The following is a 27,500-nucleotide window of genomic DNA, read 5'->3' on the forward strand; positions in this document are numbered from 1 at the left end:
TAATGTCTAACCTTAACCATTCAGAGTTAATGTCTAACCTTAACCATTTAGAGTTAATGTCTAACCTTAACCATTCAGAGTTAATGCCTAACCTTAACCATTCAGAGTTAATGTCTAACCTTAACCATTCAGAGTTAATGTCTAACCTTAACCATTCAGAGTTAATGTCTAACCTTAACCATTCAGAGTTAATGTCTAACCGTAACCATTCAGAGTTAATGTCTAACCTTAACCATTCAGAGTTAATGTCTAACCTTAACCATTCAGAGTTAATGCCTAACCTTAACCATTCAGAGTTAATGTCTAACCTTAACCATTCAGAGTTAATGCCTAACCTTAACCATTCAGAGTTAATGTCTAACCTTAACCATTCAGAGTTAATGTCTAACCTTAACCATTCAGAGTTAATGTCTAACCTTAACCATTCAGAGTTATGTCTAACCTTAACCATTCAGAGTTAATGCCTAACCTTAACCATTCAGAGTTAATGTCTAACCTTAACCATTCAGAGTTAATGTCTAACCTTAACCATTCACAGTTAATGTCTAACCTTAACAATTCAGAGTTAATGTCTAACCTTAACCATTCAGAGTTAATGTCTAACCTTAACCATTCAGAGTTAATGTCTAACCTTAACCATTCAGAGTTAATGTCTAACCTTCACCATTCAGAGTTAATGCCTAACCTTAACAATTCAGAGTTAATGCCTAACCTTAACCATTCAGAGTAATGCCTAACCTTAACCATTCAGAGTTAATGCCTAACCTTAACCATTCAGAGTTAATGCCTAACCTTAACCATTCAGAGTTAATGCCTAACCTTAACCATTCAGAGTTAATGCCTAACCTTAACCATTCAGAGTTAATGCCTAACCTTAACCATTCAGAGTTAATGTCTAACCTTAACCATTCAGAGTTAATGTCTAACCTTAACCATTCAGAGTTAATGTCTAACCTAACCATTCAGAGTTAATGTCTAACCTTAACCATTTAGAGTTAATGTCTAACCTTAACCATTCAGAGTTAATGTCTAACCTTCACCATTCAGAGTTAATGCCTAACCTTAACCATTCAGAGTTCATGTCTAACCTTAACCATTCAGAGTTAATGTCTAACCTTAACCATTCAGAGTTAATGTCTAACCTTAACCATTCAGAGTTAATGTCTAACCTTAACCATTCAGAGTTAATGTCTAACCTTAACCATTCAGAGTTAATGTCTAACCTTAACCATTCAGAGTTAATGTCTAACCTTCACCATTCAGAGTTAATGTCTAACCTTAACCATTCAGAGTTAATGTCTAACCTTCACACACACACAATCCCACTTTAAGCCTGTCCTCTACATACACACAGGTCAAGTCTGAATACCTGTACCTATGTTCTAAATCAGATAGGGGACGGGCTGTACCAACATGAGTCTGAATAACTGTACCTACGTTCTAAATCAGATAGGGGACGGGCTGTACCAACATGAGTCTGAATACCTGTACCTATGTTCTAAATCAGATAGGGGACGGGCTGTACCAACATGAGTCTGAATACCGTACCTATGTTCTAAATCAGATAGGGGACGGGCTGTACCAACATGAGTCTGAATACCTGTACCTACGTTCTAAATCAGATAGGGGACGGGCTGTACCAACATGAACAAATTATGGGTAACAAAGCAGGTACACATCTGTTGACATTCTCAGTATGGAGGAGTATGTTGGTAAGAGTATACATTCTTACTAAGTAGTACGTTCTAAATAGTAGGTTAAATAGTATGATTATTACACGGTATGCAGTACATTCTAAATAGTAGGTGATATGATTATTACACGGTATGCAGTACATTCTAAATAGTAGGTGATAGGATTATTACACGGTATGCAGTACATTCTAAATAGTAGGTGATATGATTATTACACGGTATGCAGTACATTCTAAATAGTAGGTGATAGGATTATTACACGGTATGCAGTACATTCTAAATAGTAGGTGATAGGATTATTACACGGTATGCAGTACATTCTAAATAGTAGGTAATATGATTATTACATGGTATGCAGTACATTCTAAATAGTAGGTAATATGATTATTACATGGTATGCAGTACATTCTAAATAGTAGGTAATATGATTATTACACAGTATGCAGTTCTAGTAAATAGACAAGACACATGGCCACACAGTCTCTCTCTGGCACACACACACACACACCTGCTTTATTTCTACGAGTACGTCTCTCTGTCGGCCCTGTCTTATCATATTGTCCCCGTCTGAGGGGGGTGTAAATCTAAGTGATGTGGAATCAGAGGGAGGTGTGTGGACTGGGCAGTGTGTGGACTGGGAGGTGTGTGGACTGGGCGGTGTGTGGATGGGAGGTGTGTGGACTGGGCAGTGTGTGGACTGGGAGGTGTGTGGACTGGGCGGTGTGTGGATGGGAGGTGTGTGGACTGGGCGGTGTGTGGACTGGGAGGTGTGTGGACTGGGCGGTGTGTGGATTGGGAGGTGTGTGTGTGAAGGCGAGGTTCATACACCTCCTGTCCCAACACCTCCTGTCCCGGTCTGTCAGGGTCACTCTCCCTAACACACCTCCTGTCCCAGTCTGTCAGGGTCCCTCTCCCTAACACCCCTCTTGTCCCAGTCTGTCAGGGAGAACAGGGCAGGGCAGGGAGAACAGGGCAGGACAGGGCCGGGAGACCAGGGTAGGGAGAACAGGGCAGGACAGGGCCGGGTGACCAGGGTAGGGAGAACAGGGCAGGACAGGGCCGGGCGACCAGGGTAGGGAGAACAGGGCAGGACAGGGAGAACAGGGCAGGGCAGGGAGAACAGGGCAGGGAGAACAGCGCAGGGCAGGGAGAACAGGGCAGGGCAGGGAGAACAGGGCAGGGCAGGGAGAACAGGGCAGGTAGAACAGGGCAGGGCAGGGAGAACAGGGCAGGGCAGGGAGAACAGCGCAGGGCAGGGAGAACAGGGCAGGGCAGGGAGAACAGGGCAGGGCAGGGAGAACAGCGCAGGGCAGGGAGAACAGGGCAGGGCAGGGCAGGGAGAACAGGGCAGGGAGAACAGCGCAGGGCAGGGAGAACAGGGCAGGGCAGGGCAGGGAGAACAGGGCAGGGAGAACAGCGCAGGGCAGGGAGAACAGGGCAGGGCAGGGAGAACAGGGCAGGGAGAACAGGGCAGGGCAGGGAGAACAGCGCAGGGCAGGGAGAACAGGGCAGGGCAGGGAGAACAGGGCAGGGCAGGGAGAACAGCGCAGGGCAGGGAGAACAGGGCAGGGCAGGGAGAACAGCACAGGGCAGGGAGAACAGGGCAGGGCAGGGAGAACAGCACAGGGCAGGGAGAACAGGGCAGGGCAGGGAGAACAGGGCAGGGAGAACAGCGCAGGGCAGGGAGAAGAGAGAATGATGGTGGTGATGGTGGTGGTGTTGATGTTGATGATGATAATGATTGTGACGATAATGATTGTGATGATGATGATGATTGTGATGGAAATGGCAATACACAATCAGAAAAATTGTGTATTTCTCTCTCCCTCCCTCTCTCGCTGTCAATCTCTCTATGTCTATTTGTCTCTCCCTCTCTCGCTCTCTCCCTCCCTCTCTCGCTGTCGATCTCTCTATTTCTATTGTCTCTCCCTCTCTCGCTCTCTCCCTCCCTCTCTCGCTCTCTCTCTCCCTCCCTCTCTCTCTCTCTCTCTCTCTCTCTCTATCTACACTATCCTATCTCTATCTCTCCTCTCCCCCCTCTCTCTCTATTTGTCTCTCTCTCTCTCGCTCTGTCTCTCTATCTCCTCTTTCCTCTCTCTATCTCTCTCCCCTCTCCCTTCCTCCTCTCTCTCTCCCTCTCTCCCTCTCTTCCTCCTCTCTCTCTCTCTCTCTCTCTCTCTCCTCTCCCCACTCTCTCTCCTCTCGCTATCTCTCTCCCCATTCTCTCTCTCTCCCTCTCTCTCTCCCTCCCCTCTCTCTCTCTGTCTTTCTCTCTCTCTCTCCCTCCTCTCTCTCTCTCTCTCTCTCTCTCTCTCTCTCTCCCTCCTCTCTCTTTCTCTCTCTCTCTCCCTACCACCATCCCAGGGTATGATGTATCTGGAGGAGAGAAGGCTGGTCCACAGAGATCTGGCAGCCCGTAATGTTCTGGTCAAGTCCCCCAACCACATCAAGATCACTGACTTTGGCCTGGCCAGACTGCTGGACGTCGACGAGAAAGAGTATAACGCTGATGGGGGCAAGGTGTGTGTGTGCTTGTGTGTGTGTGTGTGCGCATGTGTGTGCGTGCGCATGTGTGCGTGTGTTTGTGTTTGCGTGTGTGTGTGTGTTTGCGTGTGTGTGTGTGTACAGAATCACATCTAAATGTTTAATGTAAACCATTGATTAATATATACACTACCGTTTAAAATTTTGGGGTGTAGAGATACAGTGTAGACATTGTTAATGTTGTAAATGACTATTGTAGCTGGAAACAGCAGATTTTTTATGGAATATCTACATAGGCGTACAGAGGCACATTATCAGCAACCATTTTTATTTTAAAACATTTGCATAAATGTCTAAAAACCTGTTTTCACTTCGTCATGATGGGGTATTGTGATGTCATGATGGGGTATTGTGATGTCATGATGGGGTATTGTGATGTCATGATGGGGTATTGTGATGTCATGATGGGGTATTGTGATGTCATGATGGGGTATTGTGTGTAGATGGATGAGGAAAACGTATTTTTTTATTAATTTTTGAATAAGGCTGTAACGTAACAAAATGTGGAAATGGTCGAGGGGTCTGAATACTTTCTGAATGCACTGAATACCATTGAAAACAAGTGTGTTTCATTTTCCTCTTGAAGTTGCAGTAGAGAAGAGAGTGAGAGATGAAACCCAGTTAATATAGACAGGATATAATACCGGTCATGTTCTAGTAGGTAATAGGTTTCCACAGTGTACCTACCTGCTGGGGGTAATTGGGTCCTCCAGTCCAGAAGAAAATCAAATGATGTGGTACTGGTTGCTATGACGGCCAATGTTGACATGTTGTACATTCCACTGTAACAAGTGTTACACTGGCATATCACTGTCCATCCCAGAAAATGCCTTGCAACATGCAGTAGTCAGCCTTGGATCCAAGATCATGCACATAATGAAAGCTGACCTTCATATTTGGAAGAGTGTTTCATTTCATTTCAATTCCTGCCATGGATATGAATGGAACGTAATGGAAGGAGGCTACTCAATTCTTGACTAGGATTAGAATGTAGATGGTATTAACTGTTAAAAGTGTAAAGGTCAGTTCTACCAGGAATATGAAAACAGAGAATCTATTTTTCTACATAGACCCACACAACCTTTCCATCTGATGCATGATGATGAATCAGAGAGTTTTAGGTTGGAGAGGAAACATTCACCAACACTTGTCTGTTCTCTCTTGACATTTGTATCATCAGTAGAGTGAATAATCCTTCTCTCTCTCTTCACCTCTCCCTTTGTCTCTCTCATCCCCCCTCTGTCTCTCTCTCTTTCTCTCTCTCTCTCTCTCTCTCTCTCTCTCTCTCTCTCATCACCCTCTCGCTCTCTTTCTCTTGTTCTCTCTCTCGCACTCTAACTCCCCTCCCCCCGCTCTCTCTCTCTCTCTCCCTTTCTCTCTCTCTCTCTCTAGATGCCCATTAAGTGGATGGCGTTGGAGTGTATTCACTACAGGAAGTTCACACACCAGAGTGATGTGTGGAGCTACGGTGTGTGTGACATTACAAACAAACGATACGAGACGCATCATTTGCCAAAATGACCTGACTTCCTGTTTCTCCTTTCTCTCTCTTTCTCTTTCCCTTTCGTTTTCTCTTTCTTTCTATCTTACTTGCATTCTTCCTCTCTCCCTATCTATCTCTCTCTCCCTCATTTTCTGTCTTTTGTTATCTCTCTCCCTATCTATCTCTCTCTCCCTCATTTTCTGTCTTTTGTTATCTCTCTCCCTATCTATCTCTCTCTCCCTCATTTTCTGTCTTTTGTTATCTCTCTCCCTATCTATCTCTCTCTCCCTCATTTTCTGTCTTTTGTTATCTCTCTCCCTATCTATCTCTCTCTCCCTCATTTTCTGTCTTTTGTTATCTCTCTCCCTATCTATCTCTCTCTCCCTCATTTCTGTCTTTTGTTATCTCTCTCCCTATCTATCTCTCTCCCTCATTTTCTGTCTTGTTATCTCTCTCCCTATCTATCTCTCTCTCCCTCATTTTCTGTCTTTTGTTATCTCGCTCCCTATCTATCTCTCTCTCCCTCATTTTCTGTCTTTTGTTATCTCTCTCCCTATCTATCTCTCTCTTCCTCATTTTCTGTCTTTTGTTATCTCTCTCCCTATCTATCTCTCTCTCCCTCATTTTCTGTCTTTTGTTATCTCTCTCCCTATCTATCTCTCTCTCCCTCATTTTCTGTCTTTGTATCTCTCTCCCTATCTATCTCTCTCTTCCTCATTTTCTGTCCTATGTTATCTCTCTCCCTATCTATCTCTCTCTCCCTCATTTTCTGTCTTTTGTTATCTCTCTCCCTATCTATCTCTCTCTCCTTCATTTTCTGTCCATGTTATCTCTCTCCCTATCTATCTCTCTCTCCCTCATTTTCTGTCTTTTGTTTTCTCTTTCTCTTTCATTTCAAATTTAAGGGCTTTATTGACATGGGAACCATATGTTAACATGCCAAAGCAAGTGAAATAGATAATAAACAAACTGAAATAAACAATAAAATTAACAGTAAACATTACACTCTCTCTCTCTTTCACTTTCTCTCTTTCTCTCTCTCTCACTTTCTCTCGCTCGCTCTCTCTCTTTCTCAATCTCTCCCCCTCTCTCTCTCTCTCTCTCTCTCGCTCTCTCTCTCTCTCTCTCGCTCTTGTGCTCTCGTCTCTCTCTCTCTCACACTTCTCTCTCTCCTCTCTCTCTCTCTCTCTCGCTCTTGTGCTCTCCTCTCTCTCGCTCTTGTGCTCTCTCTCTCTCTCACGCTCTCTCTCTCTCTCTCTCGCTCTTGTGCTCTCTCTCTCTCTCTCTCACACTCTCTCTCTCTCTCGCTCTTGTGCTCTCTCTCTCTCTCTCTCTCTCTCTCTCTCTCTCTCTCTCTCTCTCTCTCCAGGTGTGACTATCTGGGAGCTGATGACTTTTGGAGGGAAGCCGTATGACGGCATCCCCACGCGGGAGATCCCAGACATCCTGGAGAAGGGCGAGCGTCTGCCTCAGCCTCCCATCTGCACCATAGACGTCTATATGGTCATGGTTAAATGTACGTATGATACAGTTGAAGTCAGAAGTTTACATACACTTAGGTTGGAGTCATTAAAACTCATTTTTTAACCATTCCACTAATTTCTTGTTAACAAACTGTAGTTTTGGCAGGTTGGTTAGGACATCTACTTTGTGCATGACACAAGTAATTCCAACAATTGTTTATAGACACACTTATAATTCACTGTATCACATTTCCAGTGGGTCAGAAGTTTACATACACTAAGTTGACTGTGCCTTTAAACAGCTTGGAAAATTCCAGAAGATTATGTCATGGCTTTAGAAGCTTCTGATAGGCTAATTGACATCTTTGAGTCAATTGGAGGTGTACCTGTGGATGTATTTCAAGGCCTACCTTCAACTCAATGCCTCTTTGCTTGACATCATGGGAAAATCACACGAAATCAGCCAAGACTTCAGAATTGTTTTTAGACCTCCACAAGTCTGGTTCATCCTTGGGAGCTATTTCTAAATGCCTGAAGTTACCACGTTCATCTGTACAAACAATAATACACAGCTATAAACACCATGGGACCACGCAGCCGTCATACCGCTCAGGAAGGAGACACGTTCTGTCTCCTAGAGATGAACGTACTTTGGTGCGAAAAGTGCAAATCAATCCCAAAACAACAGCAAAGGACCTTGTGAAGATGCTGGAGGAAACAGGTACAAAAGCATCTATATCCATAGTAAAACGAGTCCTATATTGACATAACCTGAAAGGCAACTCAGCAAGGAAGAAGCCACTGCTCCAAAACTGCCATAAAAAAGCCTGACTACGGTTTGCAACTGCACATGGGGACAAAGATGCTACTTTTTGGAGAAATGTCCTCTGGTCTGATGAAACAAAAATAGAACTGTTTGGCCCCAATGACCATCGTTGTGTTTGGAGGAAAAACGGGGAGGCTTGCAAGCCGAAGAATATCATCCCAACCGTGAAGCACGGGGGGTGGCACCATCATGTTGTGGGGGTGCTTTGCTGCAGGAGGGACTGGTGCACTTTACAAACTAGATGGCATCATGTGGAGGGAAAGTACGTGGATATATTGAAGCAACATCTCAAGACATCAGTCAGGAAGTTAAAGCTTGGTTGCAAATGGGTCTTCCAAATGGACAATGACCCCAAGCATACTTCCAAAGTTGTGGACAACTGGCTTAAGGACAAGTCAAGGTATTAGAGTGGAGACTTGTGGAGGTCTTGGCTGATTTCCCAAATTATGTATCAGAAGCTTCTAAAGCCATCAATTTCTGGAATTTTCCAAGCTGTTAAAGACACAGTCAACTTAGTGTACGTAAACAACTGACCCACTGGAATTTTGATACAGTGAATTATAAGTGAAATAATCTGTCTGTAAACAATTGTTGGAAAAAGGACTTGTGTCATGGACAAAGTAGATGTTCTAACCGACTTGCCAAAACTATAGTTTGTTAACAAGAAATTTGTGGAATGGTTGAAAAACGAGTTCTAATGACTCCAAACTAAGCGTATGTAAACTTTCGACTTCAACTGTATATAATGATATATATGATTATTCAGCTCAACCGCCCGCCTGATATATATATAGGCTACATCTTGTCTGGTCAACCTGATATATGTATATATATATATACAGTGGGGCAAAAAAGTATTTAGTCATACCACCAATTGTGCAAGTTATCCCATTAAAAAGACGAGAGAGGCCTGTAATTTTCATCATAGGTACACTTAAACTGTGACAGACAAAATGAGAAAAAAATATCCAGAAAAACACGTAGGATTTTTAATGAATTTATTTGCAAATTATGGTGGAAAATAAGTATTTGGTCAATAACAAAAGTGTATCTCAATACTTTGTTATATACCCTTTGTTGGCAATGACAGAGGTCAAACGTTTTCTGTAAGTCTTCACAAGGTTTCCACACACTGTTGCTGGTATTTTGGCCCATTCATCCATGCAGATCTCCTCTAGAGCAGTGATGTTTTGGGGCTGTTGCTGGGCAACACAGACTTTCAACTCCCTCCAAAGATTTTCTATGGGGTTGAGATCTGGAGACTGGCTAGGCCACTCCAGGACCTTGAAATGCTTCTTACAAAGCCAATCCTTCGTTGCCTGGGTGGTGTGTTTGGGATCATTGTCATGCTGAAAGACCCAGCCACGTTTCATCTTCAATGCCCTTGCTGATGGAAGGAGGTTTTCACTCAAAATCTCACGATACATGGCCCCATTCATTCTTTCCTTTACACGGATCAGTCGTCCAGGTCCCTTTGCAGAAAAACAGCCCCAAAGCATGCTGTTTCCACCCCCATGCTTCACAGTAGGTATAGTGTTCTTTGGATGCAAGTCAGCATTCTTTGTCCTCCAAACACGATGAGTTGAGTTTTTACCAAAAAGTTATATTTTGGTTTCATCTGACCATATGACATTCTCCCAATCTTCTTCTGGATCATCCAAATGCTCTCTAGCAAACTTCAGACGGGCCTGGACATGTACTGGCTTAAGCAGGGGACACGTCTGGCACTGCAGGATTTGAGTCCCTGGCGGCGTAGTGTGTAACTGATAGTAGGCTTTGTTACTTTGGTCCCAGCTCTCTGCAGGTCATTCACTCGTGTGGTTCTGGGATTTTTGCTCATCGTTCTTGTGATCATTTTGACCCCACGGGGTGAGATCTTGCGTGGAGCCCCAGATCGAGGGAGATTATCAGTGGTCTTGTATGTCTTCCAGTTCCTAATAATTGCTCCCACAGTTGATTTCTTCAAACCAAGCTGCTTACCTATTGCAAATTCAGTCTTCCCAGCCTGGTGCAGGTCTACAATTTTGTTTCTGGTGTCCTTTGACAGCTCTTTAGTCTTGGCCATAGTGGAGTTTGGAGTGTGACTGTTTGAGGTTGTGGACAGGTGTCTTTTATACTGATAACAAGTTCAAACAGGTGCCATTAATACAGGTAACGAGTGGAGGACAGAGGAGCCTCTTAAAGAAGAGGAAGTTACAGGTCTGTGAGATCCAGAAATCTTGCTTGTTTGTAGGTGACCAAATATTTATTTTCCACCATAATTTGCAAATAAATTCATTAAAAATCCTACAATGTGATTTTCTGGATTTTTTTCCATCATTTTGTCTGTCATAGTTGAAGTGTACCTATGATGAAAATTACAGGCCTCTCCCATCTTTTTAAGTGGGAGAACTTGCACAATTGGTGGCTGACTAAATACTTTTTTGCCCCACTGTATATAGGATACAGCTTGTCTGGTCGACCACCCGCCTGATATATATATAGCATACAGCTTGTCTGGTCAACCTGATATATATATATATAGGATACAGCTTGTCTGGTCGACCTGATATATATATATATATATATATATATAGGATACAGCTTGTCTGGTCAACCTGATATATATATATATATAGGATACAGCTTGTCTGGTCGACCTGATATATATATATAGCATACAGCTTGTCTGGTCAACCTGATATATATAGGATACAGCTTGTCTGGTCAACCTGATATATATATATATATAGGATACAGCTTGTCTTGTCAACCTGATATATATATATAGGATACAGCTTGTCTGGTTGACCGCCCGCCTGATATATATATAGGATACAGCTTGTCTGGTCAACCTGATATATATATATATATATAGGATACAGCTTGTCTGGTCAACCTGATATATATATATATATATAGGATACAGCTTGTCTGGTCGACCTGATATATATATATGTATATATATATATATATATATATATAGGATACAGCTTGTCTGGTCAACCTGATATATATATATATATATATATATATATAGGATACAGCTTGTCTGGTCAACCTGATACATATATACAGTGCCTTGCGAAAGTATTCGGCCCCCTTGAACTTTGCGACCTTTTGCCACATTTCAGGCTTCAAACATAAATATATAAAACTGTTTTTTTTTGTGAAGAATCAACAACAAGTGGGACACAATCATGAAGTGGAACGACATTTATTGGATATTTCAAACTTTTTTAACAAATCAAAAACGGAAAAATTGGGCGTGCAAAATTATTCAGCCCCCTTAAGTTAATACTTTGTAGCGCCACCTTTTGCTGCGATTACAGCTGTAAGTCGCTTGGGATATGTCTCTATCAGTTCTGCACATCGAGAGACAGACATTTTTTCCCATTCCTCCTTGCAAAACAGCTCGAGCTCAGTGAGGTTGGATGGAGAGCATTTGTGAACAGCAGTTTTCAGCTCTTTCCACAGATTCTCGATTGGATTCAGGTCTGGACTTTGACTTGGCCATTCTAACACCTGGATATGTTTATTTTTTAACCATTCCATTGTAGATTTAGCTTTATGTTTTGGATCATTGTCTTGTTGGAAGACAAATCTCCGTCCCAGTCTCAGGTCTTTTGCAGACTCCATCAGGTTTTCTTCCAGAATGGTCCTGTATTTGGCTCCATCAATTTTAACCATCTTCCCTGTCCCTGCTGAAGAAAAGCAGGCCCAAACTATGATGCTGCCACCACCATGTTTGACAGTGGGGATGGTGTGTTCAGGGTGATGAGCTGTGTTGCTTTTACGCCAAACATAACGTTTTGCATTGTTGCCAAAAATTTCAATTTTGGTTTCATCTGACCAGAGCACCTTCTTCCACATGTTTGGTGTGTCTCCCAGGTGGCTTGTGGCAAACTTTAAACGACACTTTTTATGGATATCTTTAAGAAATGGCTTTCTTCTTGCCACTCTTCCATAAAGGCCAGATTTGTGCAATATACGACTGATTGTTGTCCTATGGACAGAGTCTCCCACCTCAGCTGTAGATCTCAGCAGTTCATCCAGAGTGATCATGGGCCTCTTGGCTGCATCTCTGATCAGTCTTCTCCTTGTATGAGCTGAAAGTTTAGAGGGACGGCCAGGTCTTGGTAGATTTGCAGTGGTCTGATACTCCTTCCGTTTTAATATTATCGCTTGCACAGTGCTCCTTGGGATGTTTAAAGCTTGGGAAATCTTTTTGTAACCAAATCCGGCTTTAAACTTCTTCACAACAGTATCTCGGACCTGCCTGGTGTGTTCCTTGTTCTTCATGATGCTCTCTGCGCTTTTAACGGACCTCTGAGACTATCACAGTGCAGGTGCATTTATAAGGAGACTTGATTACACACAGGTGGATTGTATTTATCATCATTAGTCATTTAGGTCAACATTGGATCATTCAGAGATCCTCACTGAACTTCTGGAGAGAGTTTGCTGCACTGAAAGTAAAGGGGCTGAATAATTTTGCACGCCCAATTTTTCTGTTTTTGATTTGTTCAAAAAGTTTTAAATATCCAATAAATGTCCTTCCACTTCATGATTGTGTCCCACTTGTTGTTGATTCTTCACAAAAAAATACAGTTTTATATCTTTATGTTTGAAGCCTGAAATGTGGCAAAAGGTCGCAAAGTTCAAGGGGGCCGAATACTTTGGCAAGGCACTGTATATATAGGATACAGCTTGTCTGGTCAACCTGATATATATATATAGGATACAGCTTGTCTGGTCGACCTGATATATATATATATATATATATATATATATAGGATACAGCTTGTCTGGTCAACCTGATATATATATAGGATACAGCTTGTCTGGTCAACCTGATATATATATATAGGATACAGCTTGTCTGGTCAACCTGATATATATATATAGGATACAGATTGTCTGGTCGACCTGATATATATATATAGGATACAGCTTGTCTGGTCAACCTGATATATATATATAGGATACAGATTGTCTGGTCGACCTGATATATATATATAGGATACAGCTTGTCTGGTCAACCTGATATATATATATATATATAGGATACAGCTTGTCTGGTCAACCTGATATATATATATAGGATACAGATTGTCTGGTCGACCTGATATATATATATAGGATACAGATTGTCTGGTCGACCTGATATATATATATAGGATACAGATTGTCTGGTCGACCTGATATATATATATAGGATACAGCTTGTCTGGTCAACCTGATATATATATATATATATATAGGATACAGCTTGTCTGGTCGACCTGATATATATATAGGATACAGCTTGTCTGGTCAACCTGATATATATATATAGGATACAGCTTGTCTGGTCAACCTGATATATATATATAGGATACAGATTGTCTGGTCAACCTGATATATATATATATATATATAGGATACAGCTTGTCTGGTCAACCTGATATATATATAGGATACAGCTTGTCTGGTCAACCTGATATATATATATATAGGATACAGCTTGTCTGGTCAACCGCCCCGCCTGATATATATATAGGATACAGCTTGTCTGGTCGACCGCCCGCCAGCTCGCCCCATTGCACTCATAAAGACTGTCAGGAAGAGAAGGAGAGAGGGAGGGAGTGAGAAAGAGAGTCAGAATATCCGGTGAATGTGACCTGTAGCAGTCTTGCACACTGCACTGTGCTAACATACTCTAGATGGCCTGTGATGTTGAGTGACTTGGACACCCCAGAGATTTGTAATCCCCCCCGCTCTCACTCATCATACCCACAATGCAATGCAGAACCCCCCCCTGTTCCAACTGACAGCTCCTGGCCCTCTGCCCCACTCCTGTCATGTCATCCACATGAACAGAGAGAGAGAGTCTGTATACGTGTGTGTGTGTGTGTGTGTGTGTGTGTGTGTGTGTGTGTGTGTGTGTGTGTGTGTGTGTGTGTGTGTGTGTGTGTGTGTGTGTGTGTGTGTGTGTGTGTGTGTGTGTGTGTCTGTATGTCTGTATGTGTGTGTGTGTTTGTGTGTGTGTGTGTGTGTCTGTATGTCTGTATGTCTGTGTGTGTGTGTGTGTGTGTGTTCTTACAAGCATTTCACTACAATAACATCTGCAGAAAATATGTGTATGTGACCAATAACATTTAATTATTTGTGTTTTAGTGAAACATGAACACGTACGTGCACCCACCCACCCACTCACACACCAACCAACCAACCCACCACCCACCCATCCACCCACCCACCCACCCACCCACCCACCCACCCACCCACCCACCCACCCACCCACCCACCCACTCACTCACACACCAACCAACCAACCCACCCACCCACCCACCCACCCACTCACCCACCCACCCACCCACACACCCACCCACCCACCCACTCACTCACTCACTCACTCACTCACACACCAACCAACACACCCACCCACCCACCCACCCACCCACCCACCCACTCACTCACACACCAACCAACCCACCCACACACCCACACACCAACCAACCCACCCACCCACTCACTCACTCACTCACACACCAACCAACCAACCCACCCACCCACTCACTCACCCACCCACCAGAAAAGCATCCTCCATCTTAACGGGAGCATTCATTCTAATTACATGTTGACTGTGAGCTGTTGTTTGTGATTTGATTCGCCATAACACCCGCGCCTCTGTGGCTGGGGAAAAAATGCTAGAGATGAAATGAGGGTTGATTGCCGCACATTTAGATAATGCGCCAGCTCCCGCATGTTGGTTGGAGGGGGAATGAACAGGAAGGGAATGAGAGAACGATCGAGAGAAGGAGAAAGAGAGAGAAGGGAGGAGAGGAGAGAGAAAGAGAGAGAAGGGAGGAGAGGAGAGGGAGAGGAGAGAGAAAGAGAGAGAGAGGGAGAGAGAGGGAGAGGAGAGAGAGGGAAAGAGAGGGAGAAAGAGAGAGAGAGAGGAGAGAGAAAGAGAGAGAGAGGGCGGGAGGGAGAGAGAGCGAGGACGAGAGAGAGAGTTATTCTAAGATTCAGGGTGATTCTGTTATTTGGTATCAGCAGTCACCATGGTGACCAGTGACCACTATTCCTCTGGGACCCAAATGTACACAACGTACTAAAATCCTTTTAGTGTGCCTGAATGAGCAGTACACAGTATTAGAGATAGCAACAGGGCACCATTCAGAGGTCGTTGTTTCTACACATTACCTTACTATCAGAATCAAACGTGTTCTTTTATGACAAGCTGTGTCTTCTTTCTTCCAGGCTGGATGATAGACGCAGACAGCAGGCCCAAGTTCAAGGAGCTGGCTGCAGAGTTGTGTAGGATGGCCCGGGACCCCCAGAGATACCTGGTCATCCAGGTACGGCTCAGCCCTGCTCTCTCTCTCTGTCTGGTCTGCTGGTGGATGAGACACAAGGCAGTACAGTCCACTCCTGAGTAATGCATGAAAACCCTGTTTAGGAGTATTGCAGTTCGCTGAACTTAAATATTTCCTTTTTACTATTGTAAAAATCAGGATCATGTTGAGCAAGTAGACAGTTGAGGCATACTCTGCCTGAACTTGATCAATTCCAAATCAAAACAAATTGTATTTTTCACATCCGCTGATCACCTTACAGTGAAATGCTTTACTTACAAGCCCTAAACTAACAATGCAGTTTTAAGATAAATAATTGTTAAGTGAAAATAGATAAGTAAAAAATATGATCAAAACTACAATGAATTAAAGAGCAGCAGTAAAATAACAGTAGCGAGGCTCTGTACAGGGGGTACAGAGTCAATGTGCGTGGGAACAGGTTAGTCGAGGTAATTGAGGTAATATGTACATGTAGGTAGAGTTAAAGTGACTATGCATAGATAATAAACAGAGTAGCAGCAGCGTAAAAGAGGAGGTGTGTGGGGGGGTTCAAACTTTAGAACCCAGTTCCTACATTTTAATATAAAAATTGATTTTATCAAACAAAACTATGCTACATTTTATCTCTGGGACCCTCAGGATGACAAAACGGAGCCAGATGACTGAATGGAAGTACATGATTTACCTTCAGAGGTGAATGTATCAGACCAGTTGCCATGATGGAAGTGTTTTGTTGTTGTCTCCTCAAACAACAGCCTGGAAGTGTTTTGTTGTTGTCTCCTCAAACAACAGCCTGGAAGTGTTTTGTTGTTGTCTCCTCAAACAACAGCCTGGAAGTGTTTTGTTGTTGTCTCCTCAAACAACAGCCTGGAAGTGTTTTCACTGTAATAGCTACTGTAAACTGGACAGTGCATTTAGATGAACAATAATCTCAACTTTCTGCCCATATAAGACATGTCCTGGGAGATGTTCTTGTTACTTACATGCTAATCACATTAGCATACGTCAGCGCAACTGTCCCAAATGTTGGTGTTGCGCAGCAAAATATTTAGCTACGCTGTGCTCTACTGAACACAACCCAGTAGACAGTAATGTGATGTTGTGTATCTGTGTTTCCTAACTCAGGGGGATGACCGTATGAAGCTGCCCAGCCCCAACGACAGTAAGTTCTTCCAGAGCCTGCTGGATGAGGAGGATGTGGAGGACTTTATGGATGCTGAGGAGTACCTGGTTCCCCATCACTTTAACATGCCTCCACTATCATACACAGCCAGGCTCCGCGTCGACTCCAACAGGGTAGGTAGAAGCACACACTTGTGCACGCACACACGCACACACACACACACACACACACACACACACACACACACACACACACACACACACACATGCACAGAAACACCCCCCCCCCCCCACACACACACACACGCAGAGGCACACACACACACACATGCACAGAAACATCCACACACACACTCAAATTAACACACAACCACACACACATACTATCCACAACAACTAAATTGTGATGTAATTCCTCCTCTCTTTTCCTCAATGTCCTATCAGCCTCAGAAAGTATCAAACCCTACCTCCACTTCCATCTAATTTCCATTCATCTAGACAGCCCTTCTCTCTCTCCCTGTCCCAGTCTGCCTCCTCCAGTTCTTCTCTCTCTCTCTGTCCCAGTGTATCTCCTTCAGTTCTTCTCTCTCTGTCCCAGTGTATCTCCTTCAGTTCTTCTCTCTCTCTCTGTCCCAGTGTATCTCCTTCAGTTCTTCTCTCTCTCTCTGTCCCAGTGTATCTCCTTCAGTTCTTCTCTCTCTCTCTGTCCCAGTGTATCTCCTTCAGTTCTTCTCTCTCTGTCCCAGTCTGCCTCCTCCAGTTCTTCTCTCTCTCTCTGTCCCAGTCTGCCTCCTCCAGTTCTTCTCTCTCTCTCTGTCCCAGTCTGCCTCCTCCAGTTCTTCTCTCTCTCTCTCTCTGTCCCAGTGTATCTCCTCCAGTTCTTCTCTCTCTCTCTGTCCCAGTATATCTCCTCCAGTTCTTCTCTCTCTCTCTGTCCCAGTCTGCCTCCGTCAGTTCTTCTCTCTCTCTCTGTCCGAGTGTATCTCCTCCAGTTCTTCTCTCTCTCTCTGTCCCAGTCTGCCTCCTCTAGTTCTTCTCTCTCTCTCTGTCCCAGTCTGCCTCCTCTAGTTCTTCTCTCTCTCTCTATCCCAGTCTGCCTTCTCCAGTTCTTCTCTCTCTCTGTCCCAGTGTATCTCCTCCAGTTCTTCTCTCTCTCTCTATCCCAGTCTGCCTCCTCCAGTTCTTCTCTCTCTCTCTATCCCAGTCTGCCTTCTCCAGTTCTTCTCTCTCTCTGTCCCAGTGTATCTCCTCCAGTTCTTCTCTCTCTCTCTGTCCCAGTCTGCCTCCTCCAGTTCTTCTCCATCTCTGTGTCCCAGTGTGTCACGCCCGACCCTGGCCTTTTTATCCACCCGCTCTCCAGGCCTCCTTTTTCATTACGCCGGCCTCCGTGTGTAAATAGCAGCCTCTCCACTAAAGCGCCGCCACCGTTTGCTCAGAGACAATGAGTCCTGGGCTTGGCTATTTACTCTGCTGCTCGCCGCCGCTCTGCCTCGACCATGATCCTGCATCTCATATTGACTGTGTGCCCATGTGCCCTCGTGCTGGCGGTCATGCCATGGCCCTGGGGGACCTGGACACAGGCACCCACACATCTGAAATGTCAAAGGTCAATATTCTGACTGAAACACATTTTCATTATGCAGTCAAACAGTCTAGGACTATGAATAGGACAGGGAGTCATGGGAGAAAATTGCAAAGTGAAAGAACTGGAACACTGGCTCCGCTAGCACAGTGAATAAAATAGACTAGCTAGGATGTGGACCAAATGCCCCCCCCCCCCCCCTTGCCTATACAGTGCACTTCTTTTGAGTTCTGGTCAGAAGTAATGCACTATAAAGGGAATAGGGTGCCATTTGGGATAGAGTGTAAATCTGACTAATTTGCTTTTCTGATTGAACCTCACCAGAGGAGAGGATAATGGGGGCCTTTTAAAAACTTGACGGGGGAGAGGGATGAATAGAGAGGTTGGGCTAAAGGAGGAGAGGAGATGATTGCAGAGCGATGGAGTGATGAAGAGAGGACAGAGGGAAAGAGTGGGTGGGGAGTGAAAGAGAGGCCGGTCCCCAGGACCCCCCCCTCTCTCCCTTTGTGGCTCCCCAGAAGGTGACTAATATTAGCAGTAAAACATTGCGGGCAGGGGGATGACTCTCTAGTAGAAACTCTGGCAAGCTGGCCCAGCTCTAATAGCTTGGAGCTGTCCTGGAGAATATCAGGAAGTATACTTGCCCTATAAGTCATGTAATATGTTTGTTGTTGTTCATAGGGTTCATAGGTCATAGGGTTCAGGTGTTTAAATACCAACTCTGTTTTTTCCTCCTTCTTTCTTAGAGACCTTTGAACCAAACTATACACCTGGAAAACAGCCGCAGAGAAATTTAATTCACAACAACATGTTGGTTCATGGAATCAAACGTTTTCTCTCATAACTCTGGCCCAGATTTGATTTCAGAGTAACTATACAGACCCTCTCTTGTAAGAGATGTTAATCTCCATGAGAATAATAAATGACATGAAATAAATGAAAAACATCCTTGATTTGTAAGAGCGGCTTTGTAATGAGTGTTAGTCCTCCTACATTGGAGTTAATGTTCTCCTCTCACGTTGTCTCCCCTCTTTCCCCAGAACCAGTTTGGGTACCGGGACGGTTCAGGCTCGACCCCTGAGGAGGGCCTGGCATTGGGAGGGTCCCCGTCTTGTGTCTCCTCTCCAGATCCTGCAGGCACGCAGGGGGCAGCCCTGGACGCCCTGGAGGACCAGCGCTGCAACGGCACGCTGCTCAAGAAGAAGACCCAGACAAGGCCCGGGGCAGAGGACAACAATGGGCAGCGCTACAGTGCCGACCCTACCGTGTTCCTGGGGGACCGGGGTGTGGGACCCCCCACACCCCGGGGGGACACGGACGAGGACGGCTACATGACCCCCATGAAGGATAAGACCTCGTCAGGTAGGTAGACCATCTGGGGCTGGTTTAGTCCTGAACTAAAAAACATGCACAATGAAGAATCTCCATTGGAATAGCTAGGCTTATCTGTGTCCGGGAAAACCAAGCCTAGAGCCTAGACAGATCTAGACCTAAGAGTCAACGTCTAGACATGCCTGCAGCTAGGAGACACTGACTAGACGTAAGACAGCTTGTCATTTCAGCCAGTTACTCCTATGAGGGCTCAGTGAAAAGAGCCAAGCTTTGTTTGTTCCTTTGAAGTCAGGTGGAAAAACGAAACACTTCAACACCAGTTCAACACCAGTTCAACACCAGTTTAACACCAGTTTAACACCAGTTTAACACCAGTTCAACACCAGTTCAACACCAGTTCAACACCAGTTTAACACCAGTTTAACACCAGTTCAACACCAGTTCAACACCAGTTTAACACCAGTTTAACACCAGTTCAACACCAGTTCAACACCCGTTTAACATGGCCTAGTTTTCTGTAGCCATGTCGTGTCTTGCTCTGTAGTGGAAGGGCCTACATCACTTCCTTCAAAACCTTCATTCACTACTATAGTCACTGTACCTCTGTCTCTAACCTCTCTGGACAACAGCCTGCTGTACTCCCAGTCATTTTTAGCATAACAGTATGATTCTACATTGTTCTACATCTTTAGATTCCCATTATATTGTTCGCTGACTCTAAGCGTTGTAAACACAAGCTTTAGCTCAGATATTACTACTTCGGGCTTTGATCATAGGCTGTTTTCACTCTGTCCGTCTCATGCAACTTCGATTTGTGGAGAAGCTGGCAATAAAACTAAAACCAGAGAAACAAAACTGATGCAATGAAGGAGTGGAGGGGTGGAGGGGTGGAGGGGCGGTTGAGCACCAGAGTGGAGTAGGGGAATGGAGGAGTGGAGGGGTAGGGGAGGGGATGGGTGGAGGAGTGGAGGAGTGGGGGAGTGGAGGGGTAGAGGAGTGGGGGAGTGGAGAAGTAGAGAAATGGGAGAGTGGAGGGGTGGAGAGGTGGAGGAGTGGAGGAGTGGGGGGTAGGGGAGTGGACGGGTGGAGTGGAGGAGTGGAGGGGTAGAGTAGTGGGGGAGTGGAGAAGTAGAGAAATGGGGGAGTGGAGGGGTGGAGAGGTGGAGGAGTGGAGGAGTGGAGAAGTGGAGGGGTGGAGGAGTGGGGGGTAGGGGAGTGGACGGGTGGAGGAGTGGAGGGGTAGAGGAGTGGAGGGGTGGAGGGGTAGAGGAGTGGGGGCGTGGAGGGGGTGGAGAGGTGGAGGAGTGGAGGAGTGGAGAAGTGGAGGAGTGGGGGGTGGGGGAGTGGGGGGTGGGGGAGTGGAGAAGTGGAGGTGGAGGGGTGGAGGAGTGGAGGTGGAGGGGTGGAGGAGTGGAGAAGTGGAGAAGTGGAGGTGGAGGAGTGGAGAAGTGGAGGTGCAGGAGTGGAGGAGTGGCGAAGTGGAGGTGGAGGTGTGGAGGAGTGGAGGGGTGGAGGAGTGGAGGAGTGGGGAGTGGAGGGGTGGAGGAGTGGAGGTGGAGGTGGAGGGGTGGAGAGGTGGAGGAGTGGAGGAGTGGAGAAGTGGAGGAGTGGGGGGTGGGGGAGTGGGGGGGTGGGGGAGTGGAGTGGAGGGGTAGAGGAATGGAGGAGTGGAGAAGTAGAGAAATGGGGGAGTGGAGGGGTGAAGAAGTGGAGAAGTGGAGGAGTGGGGGAGTGGAGGGGTAGAGAAGTGGAGGGATGGAGAAGTGGAGGGATGGAGAAGTGGAGGGGTGGAGGGTGGAGAAGTGGAGGGGTGGAGAAGTGGAGGGTGGAGGAGTGGAGAAGTGGAGGAGTGGAGGAGTGGAGAGGTGGAGGAGTGGAGAAGTGGAGGTGGAGGAGTGGAGAAGTGGAGGTGCAGGAGTGGAGGAGTGGAGAAGTGGAGGTGGAGGGGTGGAGAAGTGGAGAAGTGGAGGGGTGGAGGAGTGGAGGAGTGGGGAGTGGAGGGGTGGAGGAGTGGAGGTGGAGGAGTGGAGAAGTGGAGGTGGAGGGGTGTAGGAGTGGAGGGGTGTAGGAGTGGAGAAGTGGAGGTGGAGGGGTGGAGGAGTGGAGGGGTGGAGGAGTGGGGGAGTGGAGGGGTGGAGGGGAGGAGTGTCACATAGATAGATTCCACCATACTTGTATAGTGCCTGGCAGGCAGCAGTGCAGAACTGGAGCTGCTGGTTCACCTCAGGATGCTGGGAGACTAGACTGACAAGGAAAGGGCTGGCAAGGTGGCCTTCAGACCTTGATATGGATCTGCTCAGTGATCTTTGGTGAACTACCCTCTTCTCATTTTCTCTCTCTTGCTCTTCTTTCTCTCTCTCTCTCTCACACACTATTTATTGTTTTCTCTCCTTTATCTCTCTCTCTCTCTCTTTCTCTCTTTCTCTCTAGACTATCTGAAACCGATTGAGGAGAACCCATTCGTGGCGCGGCGCAAGAACGGCGAGGTCCACGCCCTGGACAACCCAGCCTACCACAGCACACCCAACAGCCAGCCCAAGGGGGGCGAAGACGAGTACATCAACGAGCCTCTCTACCTCAACACCTTCCACAACCCCGGAGACCTGGTCCTGAGAAAGAACGGTGGTCTCCCATCGCTGAGTACAGCCTCAACTATCAGTATTGGCTCCTATCCCCAACTCACCATCCAGGCTGGCCTTCCTTACTACCCCGTTGTACCGACAGAGAGCTCCTCTTCTGGGCTGCAGGGAGGCTGCCATCACCCACTGCCTGGTCACCACATTCACAAGCTCCACAGTGTTGGTGTGAAACCTGGCCACTCGGCCCTATCTGACAACTCACCACAACGGACTCACCTGGGCCTTCAGGGACACCAGTCCCACCTAATCCAGTGTGGTGGTGGGCCCTCTGCCACCCAGGTTTACCACCCTGAAAGGTCAACTGTCAAGAAAGGTCCCATCTCCATGTCGGCGCCCGAGGACCAGAGAAGTGTTATACCAGCCTACCAGGGGCACACCACCCACCCTGGCAGTGTACTGAAGCAGGGACAGGGGAACCAGGCGGGAGGCAAACCGGCAGGCAAGAAGCTCAAGGTGACCTTTGACAATCCAGAGTACTGGCAGCACAGCCTGCCACCCAAGCCGTTGAACAGCGTTACAAACCAGGCGGGCAGCACCCTTGAGGCGGGAACCACCAATGGCAAGTTGTTCTACAAACGGAACGGCTGCATCAGGCCGGTGGTGGCCGAAAACCCCGAGTACCTATCAGAGTTCTCGTCCAATCTCAAGCCGGGCACAGTTCTGCCCCCTCCCCCGTACCGACAGAGGAACACAGTGGTATAGAGGTGAGGTCCCAACCCATCTTCCTCCAGCTCCTGGACCAGCCAGTACCCAGCCTTTTCCGGTTCCTCTGTCCCTTCCTCAGTACCTCAAACAGTCACGAGAGCCTCCCCAAAACCCCTCCCCACGACATCCCACCATCCATCTCCTGCGCTAACTAGCTAACTAGCTAGCTTTCTCCAGAGAAGGAGCTTGCAGACCCTACTCAGAGTGCCACCAACCAACACACTACCAGGCTCCACCTCCGTATCTCCACTCTAGCCCCTAACTGGTACAGTAACAACCGTAAAACGGCTCTGGGTAAAGACCAGGCCATGTTAACCTCTGACGCTGTATATAAGCTGGCAGCGGTGGTGGTGTTTGTGAAAGGAGCATCAAGGAACCACGCAATATGGAGATAGTATGACCATATGTACTGTTCTCTACACAGACAGGGATGGTGTCAGGACTCTCAGGACGGTACGAGGGAACCACGATGAGGAACGCAGACGGAACAGATGAAGTGTGTCGAAAAAGAGATGTTATACAGAGCACAGTGTTTTACATGACTGTTGTTGTGACAAAATGAACTGGAGAGAGAGAGAGATGGAAAGACAACCAACCACTACTGTATGTTGAAATGTTCCTCACAAAGGAGCTACATATTGTAGATATTGCATCACCATCACTTCAGTGTTACTCACCTCTTACAGTATTTACGGTAACTAACTCTGTTGTGACCAAGCCCTGTACCATTTTCAACATGTTTTATTTAATGTTTACTCTATTTAATTTTCACAATTATTTATATAATGTGTTAAAAACAACAACTACGTACCTGTATGTACAACGCAGGCCATCCATTGGATCATTTTTGGGGGTGTGGCGTTCACAGTTACGTTGTTCACTTGAACGCTCTTATCACGTCTAAACTACTGTAAACCACGTGGGTAGCTTAACTTGAAAGAGCTTATCACGTCTATACTACTGTAAACCATGTGGGTAGCTTATCTTGAAGGCCCTTATCACATCTAAAACTACTGTAAACCATGTGGGTAGCTTATCTTGAAGGCTCTTATCACATCTAAAACTACTGTAAACCATGTGGGTAGCTTATCTTGAAGGCTCTTATCACATCTAAAACTACTGTAAACCATGTGGGTAGCTTATCTTGAAGGCTCTCATCACATCTAAAACTACTGTAAACCATGTGGGTAGCTTATCTTGAAGGCTCTCATCACATCTAAAACTACTGTAAACCATGTGGGTAGCTTATCTTGAAGGCTCTCATCACATCTAAAACTACTGTAAACCATGTGGGTAGCTTATCTTGAAGGCTCTCATCACATCTAAAACTACTGTAAACCATGTGGGTAGCTTATCTTGAAGGCTCTTATCACATCTAAAACTACTGTAAACCATGTGGGTAGCTTATCTTGAAGGCTCTCATCACATCTAAAACTACTGTAAACCATGTGGGTAGCTTATCTTGAAGGCTCTTATCACATCTAAAACTACTGTAAACCATGTGGGTAGCTTATCTTGAAGGCTCTCATCACATCTAAAACTACTGTAAACCATGTGGGTAGCTTATCTTGAAGGCTCTTATCACATCTAAAACTACTGTAAACCATGTGGGTAGCTTATCTTGAAGGCTCTTATCACATCTAAAACTACTGTAAACCATGTGGGTAGCTTATCTTGAAGGCTCTTATCACATCTAAAACTACTGTAAACCATGTGGGTAGCTTATCTTGAAGGCTCTTATCACATCTAAAACTACTGTAAACCATGTGGGTAGCTTATCTTGAAGGCTCTTATCACATCTAAAACTACTGTAAACCATGTGGGTAGCTTATCTTGAAGGCTCTTATCACATCTAAAACTACTGTAAACCATGTGGGTAGCTTAACAAATAACTTTCTAAAAGTTCCTTTATCACTGGCTTCAACGGAATGACATAGGATTTTTTCTCAAAAATGTCTCGGAAGAGATTCGTCACTGCGAGGAAATTAGGTTATGCAGATTGTGGCCTGACACAGGGACACAGAGTTTGTAGTAAGGGTTTGCAATGCAAATGAGAGGATAATGAGGAGGACTGCTGTAGCATGAAAAATAGTCTCCTTTATAACTCGCTACGGTGGCTGAGACACATAGAGAGGAGGAAGAGGGTGTCCTTTCTAGTGGAGGCCTGGATGAATGGATGAGAGACAGATTCCATATAGACAGATTCTCATGGAGGGAGGGAGGGAGGGAGGGAGGGAGGGAGGGAGGGAGGGAGGGAGGGAGGGAGGGAGGGAGGGAGGGAGGGAGGGAGGGAGGGAGGGAGGGAGGGAGGGAGGGAGCTCCACTGGGAGGGGGGGGTGGTAGTATTGGTGTGTGGTTTAAGTTTAACCACAGAACTAGTCCTCTATAGAGGTAGTAGTTTAACCACAGAACCAGTGGTTAAACTAAGCCCACTGACAGTCAGCTAGCCTCCTCTCTCTCTCCCCCTGACAACTCTCAGTTCACCTCTATACAGCAATAGGTTTACCAACTCCTCATTCTATATCCAAAATGTCAAGGTCCAGAGATTTGACACGGAATCTTCTTGTGTGACTTCACCACAAGTCTCTCCGTTACTCCGAGACGAAGGCTACATGAAGTTCAGTTGTCAAATCAGCAAATAAAAATGTAATTCATGACTTAAAATGTCTGTTTATGAATGAACTCAATTAAATTCTGAACTGACCCCAACCTTAATGTGAAGGGTATGACTAGTGCCAAATGGAAATGATTTTTATGTTATTTAACTAGGCAAGTCAGTTAAGAACACATTCTTATTTACAATGACGACCTACTCCGACAACGCTGCTCCAATTTGCGCCACCCAATGGGACTCTCATTCATGGCAGGTTGTGATACTGCTTGGTCTGTAGAGACGCCTTTAGCACTGAGATACAGTGCCTTAGACCACTGCGCCACTCGGGCAGGACCAGTGATTACAAGTCATGTGTAACTGACCATTTAGAATAAATAGTGACTTAGGACAGTTACCTGTACTAACTTGTACTAGGAGCAGTTACCTGTACTACTGATGCCTCATAAACACCTATGAGAATACTGCCAGACAGCTTCTGCTGCCTAGTGGAACGTCCAGGACCACCGGTGAAACTTCTGTTTCAGAGTCATTTGGTTACACTGCTGTTATGGAGCCATGCATGTTAGTTTTCCATTTCCTACTCCCTTTGCCTTTACTTTGTCTATATTTCATCATACAGCATAGGGAGGCGTATCCCAGCTGTCCTTGTGGCAGAGAGGAGGGTTATTGATACATGTTTCTGCTGCATTGTGGGTGTTTGTTTTAGTCCATATGGAGCACATTGATCCAACGAGCAGGAAGTGAAAAATATTTTTTTAAAGAACGTGTTTTTTCTTAGTTGTAATAATCCAACCACATGATTATTCCAAATGCATTTCACATTTACACCTATAAGGTTGAGATATGTGAAGGAACAGAAGAGAGAGAAACTTGGGGACATAGTGAAGTACTGAATGAGAAGTCTTCATATTTATGTGCTATTTGTCTGCTTCCTGTCGTTCTACTGCTTCTGGTTATGATGACAACTATTTTGTTCTGCCTTTGGACCCAAATAGTTCCGCAAACTGGAATTAACATTTCATTTCAATGTGAAGTATTCATGTTGTGTTTAACTTGTTTTTCCCCAAGGACTCTTTGGGGTCATCTTTCCTGTTCAGTATAGGATTCATCTTTACTGTTCAGTATAGGATTCATCTTTACTGTTCAGTATAGGATTCATCTTTACTGTTCAATATAGGATTCATCTTTACTGTTCAGTATAGGATTCAGCTTAACTGTTCAGTATAGGATTCATATTTACTGTTCAATATAGGATTCATCTTTACTGTTCAGTATAGGATTCATCTTTACTGTTCAGTATAGGATTCATCTTTACTGTCAAATATAGGATTCATCTTTACTGTTCAATATAGGATTCAGCTTTACTGTTCAATATAGGATTCAGCTTTACTGTTCAGTATAGGATTCAGCTTTACTGTTCAGTATAGGATTCAGCTTTACTGTTCAGTATAGGATTCATCTTTACTGTTCAATATAGGATTCATCTTTACTGTTCAGTATAGGATTCATCTTTACTGTTCAGTATAGGATTCATCTTTACTGTTCAGTATAGGATTCATCTTTACTGTTCAGTATAGGATTCAACTTTACTGTTCAGTATAGGATTCATCTTTACTGTTCAGTATAGGATTCATCTTTCCTGTTCAGTATAGGATTCATCTTTACTGTTCAGTATAGGATTCATCTTTACTGTTCAGTATAGGATTCATCGTTACTGTTCAATATAGGATTCATCTTTACTGTTCAGTATAGGATTCATCTTTACTGTTCAGTATAGGATTCATCTTTACTGTTCAATATAGGATTCATCTTAACTGTTCAGTATAGGATTCAGCTTTACTGTTCAGTATAGGATTCATCTTTACTGTTCAATATAGGATTCATCTTTACTGTTCAGTATAGGATTCATCTTTACTGTTCAGTATAGGATTCATCTTTACTGTTCAGTATAGGATTCATCTTTACTGTCAAATATAGGATTCATCTTTACTGTCAAATATAGGATTCATCTTTACTGTCAAATATAGGATTCATCTTTACTGTTCAGTATAGGATTCATCTTTCCTGTTCAGTATAGGATTCATCTTTACTGTCAAATATAGGATTCATCTTTACTGTTCAGTATAGGATTCATCTTTACTGTCAAATATAGGATTCATCTTTACTGTCAAATA

At 44.9% G+C, this 27,500-nt stretch overlaps 1 protein-coding gene across 1 annotated transcript in view; it reads left to right on the forward strand.

Annotated features, from left to right (window-relative positions):
* The window catches only part of LOC109886997 (receptor tyrosine-protein kinase erbB-4-like), a 503,341-nt gene extending 478,433 nt beyond the window's left edge, over positions 1-24,908 (forward strand). The window contains 7 exon segments of the mRNA XM_031813320.1: positions 4,032-4,214; positions 5,631-5,706; positions 7,091-7,237; positions 15,238-15,335; positions 16,458-16,628; positions 19,077-19,398; positions 21,799-24,908. Of these exon segments, the coding sequence (XP_031669180.1) occupies positions 4,032-4,214; positions 5,631-5,706; positions 7,091-7,237; positions 15,238-15,335; positions 16,458-16,628; positions 19,077-19,398; positions 21,799-22,709 (1,908 nt within the window). The 3' untranslated portion in view covers positions 22,710-24,908.
* Positions 24,909-27,500: the final 2,592 nt, after the last annotated feature.

Source organism: Oncorhynchus kisutch, unplaced genomic scaffold (genome assembly GCF_002021735.2).
Source record: "Oncorhynchus kisutch isolate 150728-3 unplaced genomic scaffold, Okis_V2 Okis05a-Okis16b_hom, whole genome shotgun sequence".
NCBI classification, from domain to species: domain Eukaryota; kingdom Metazoa; phylum Chordata; class Actinopteri; order Salmoniformes; family Salmonidae; genus Oncorhynchus; species Oncorhynchus kisutch.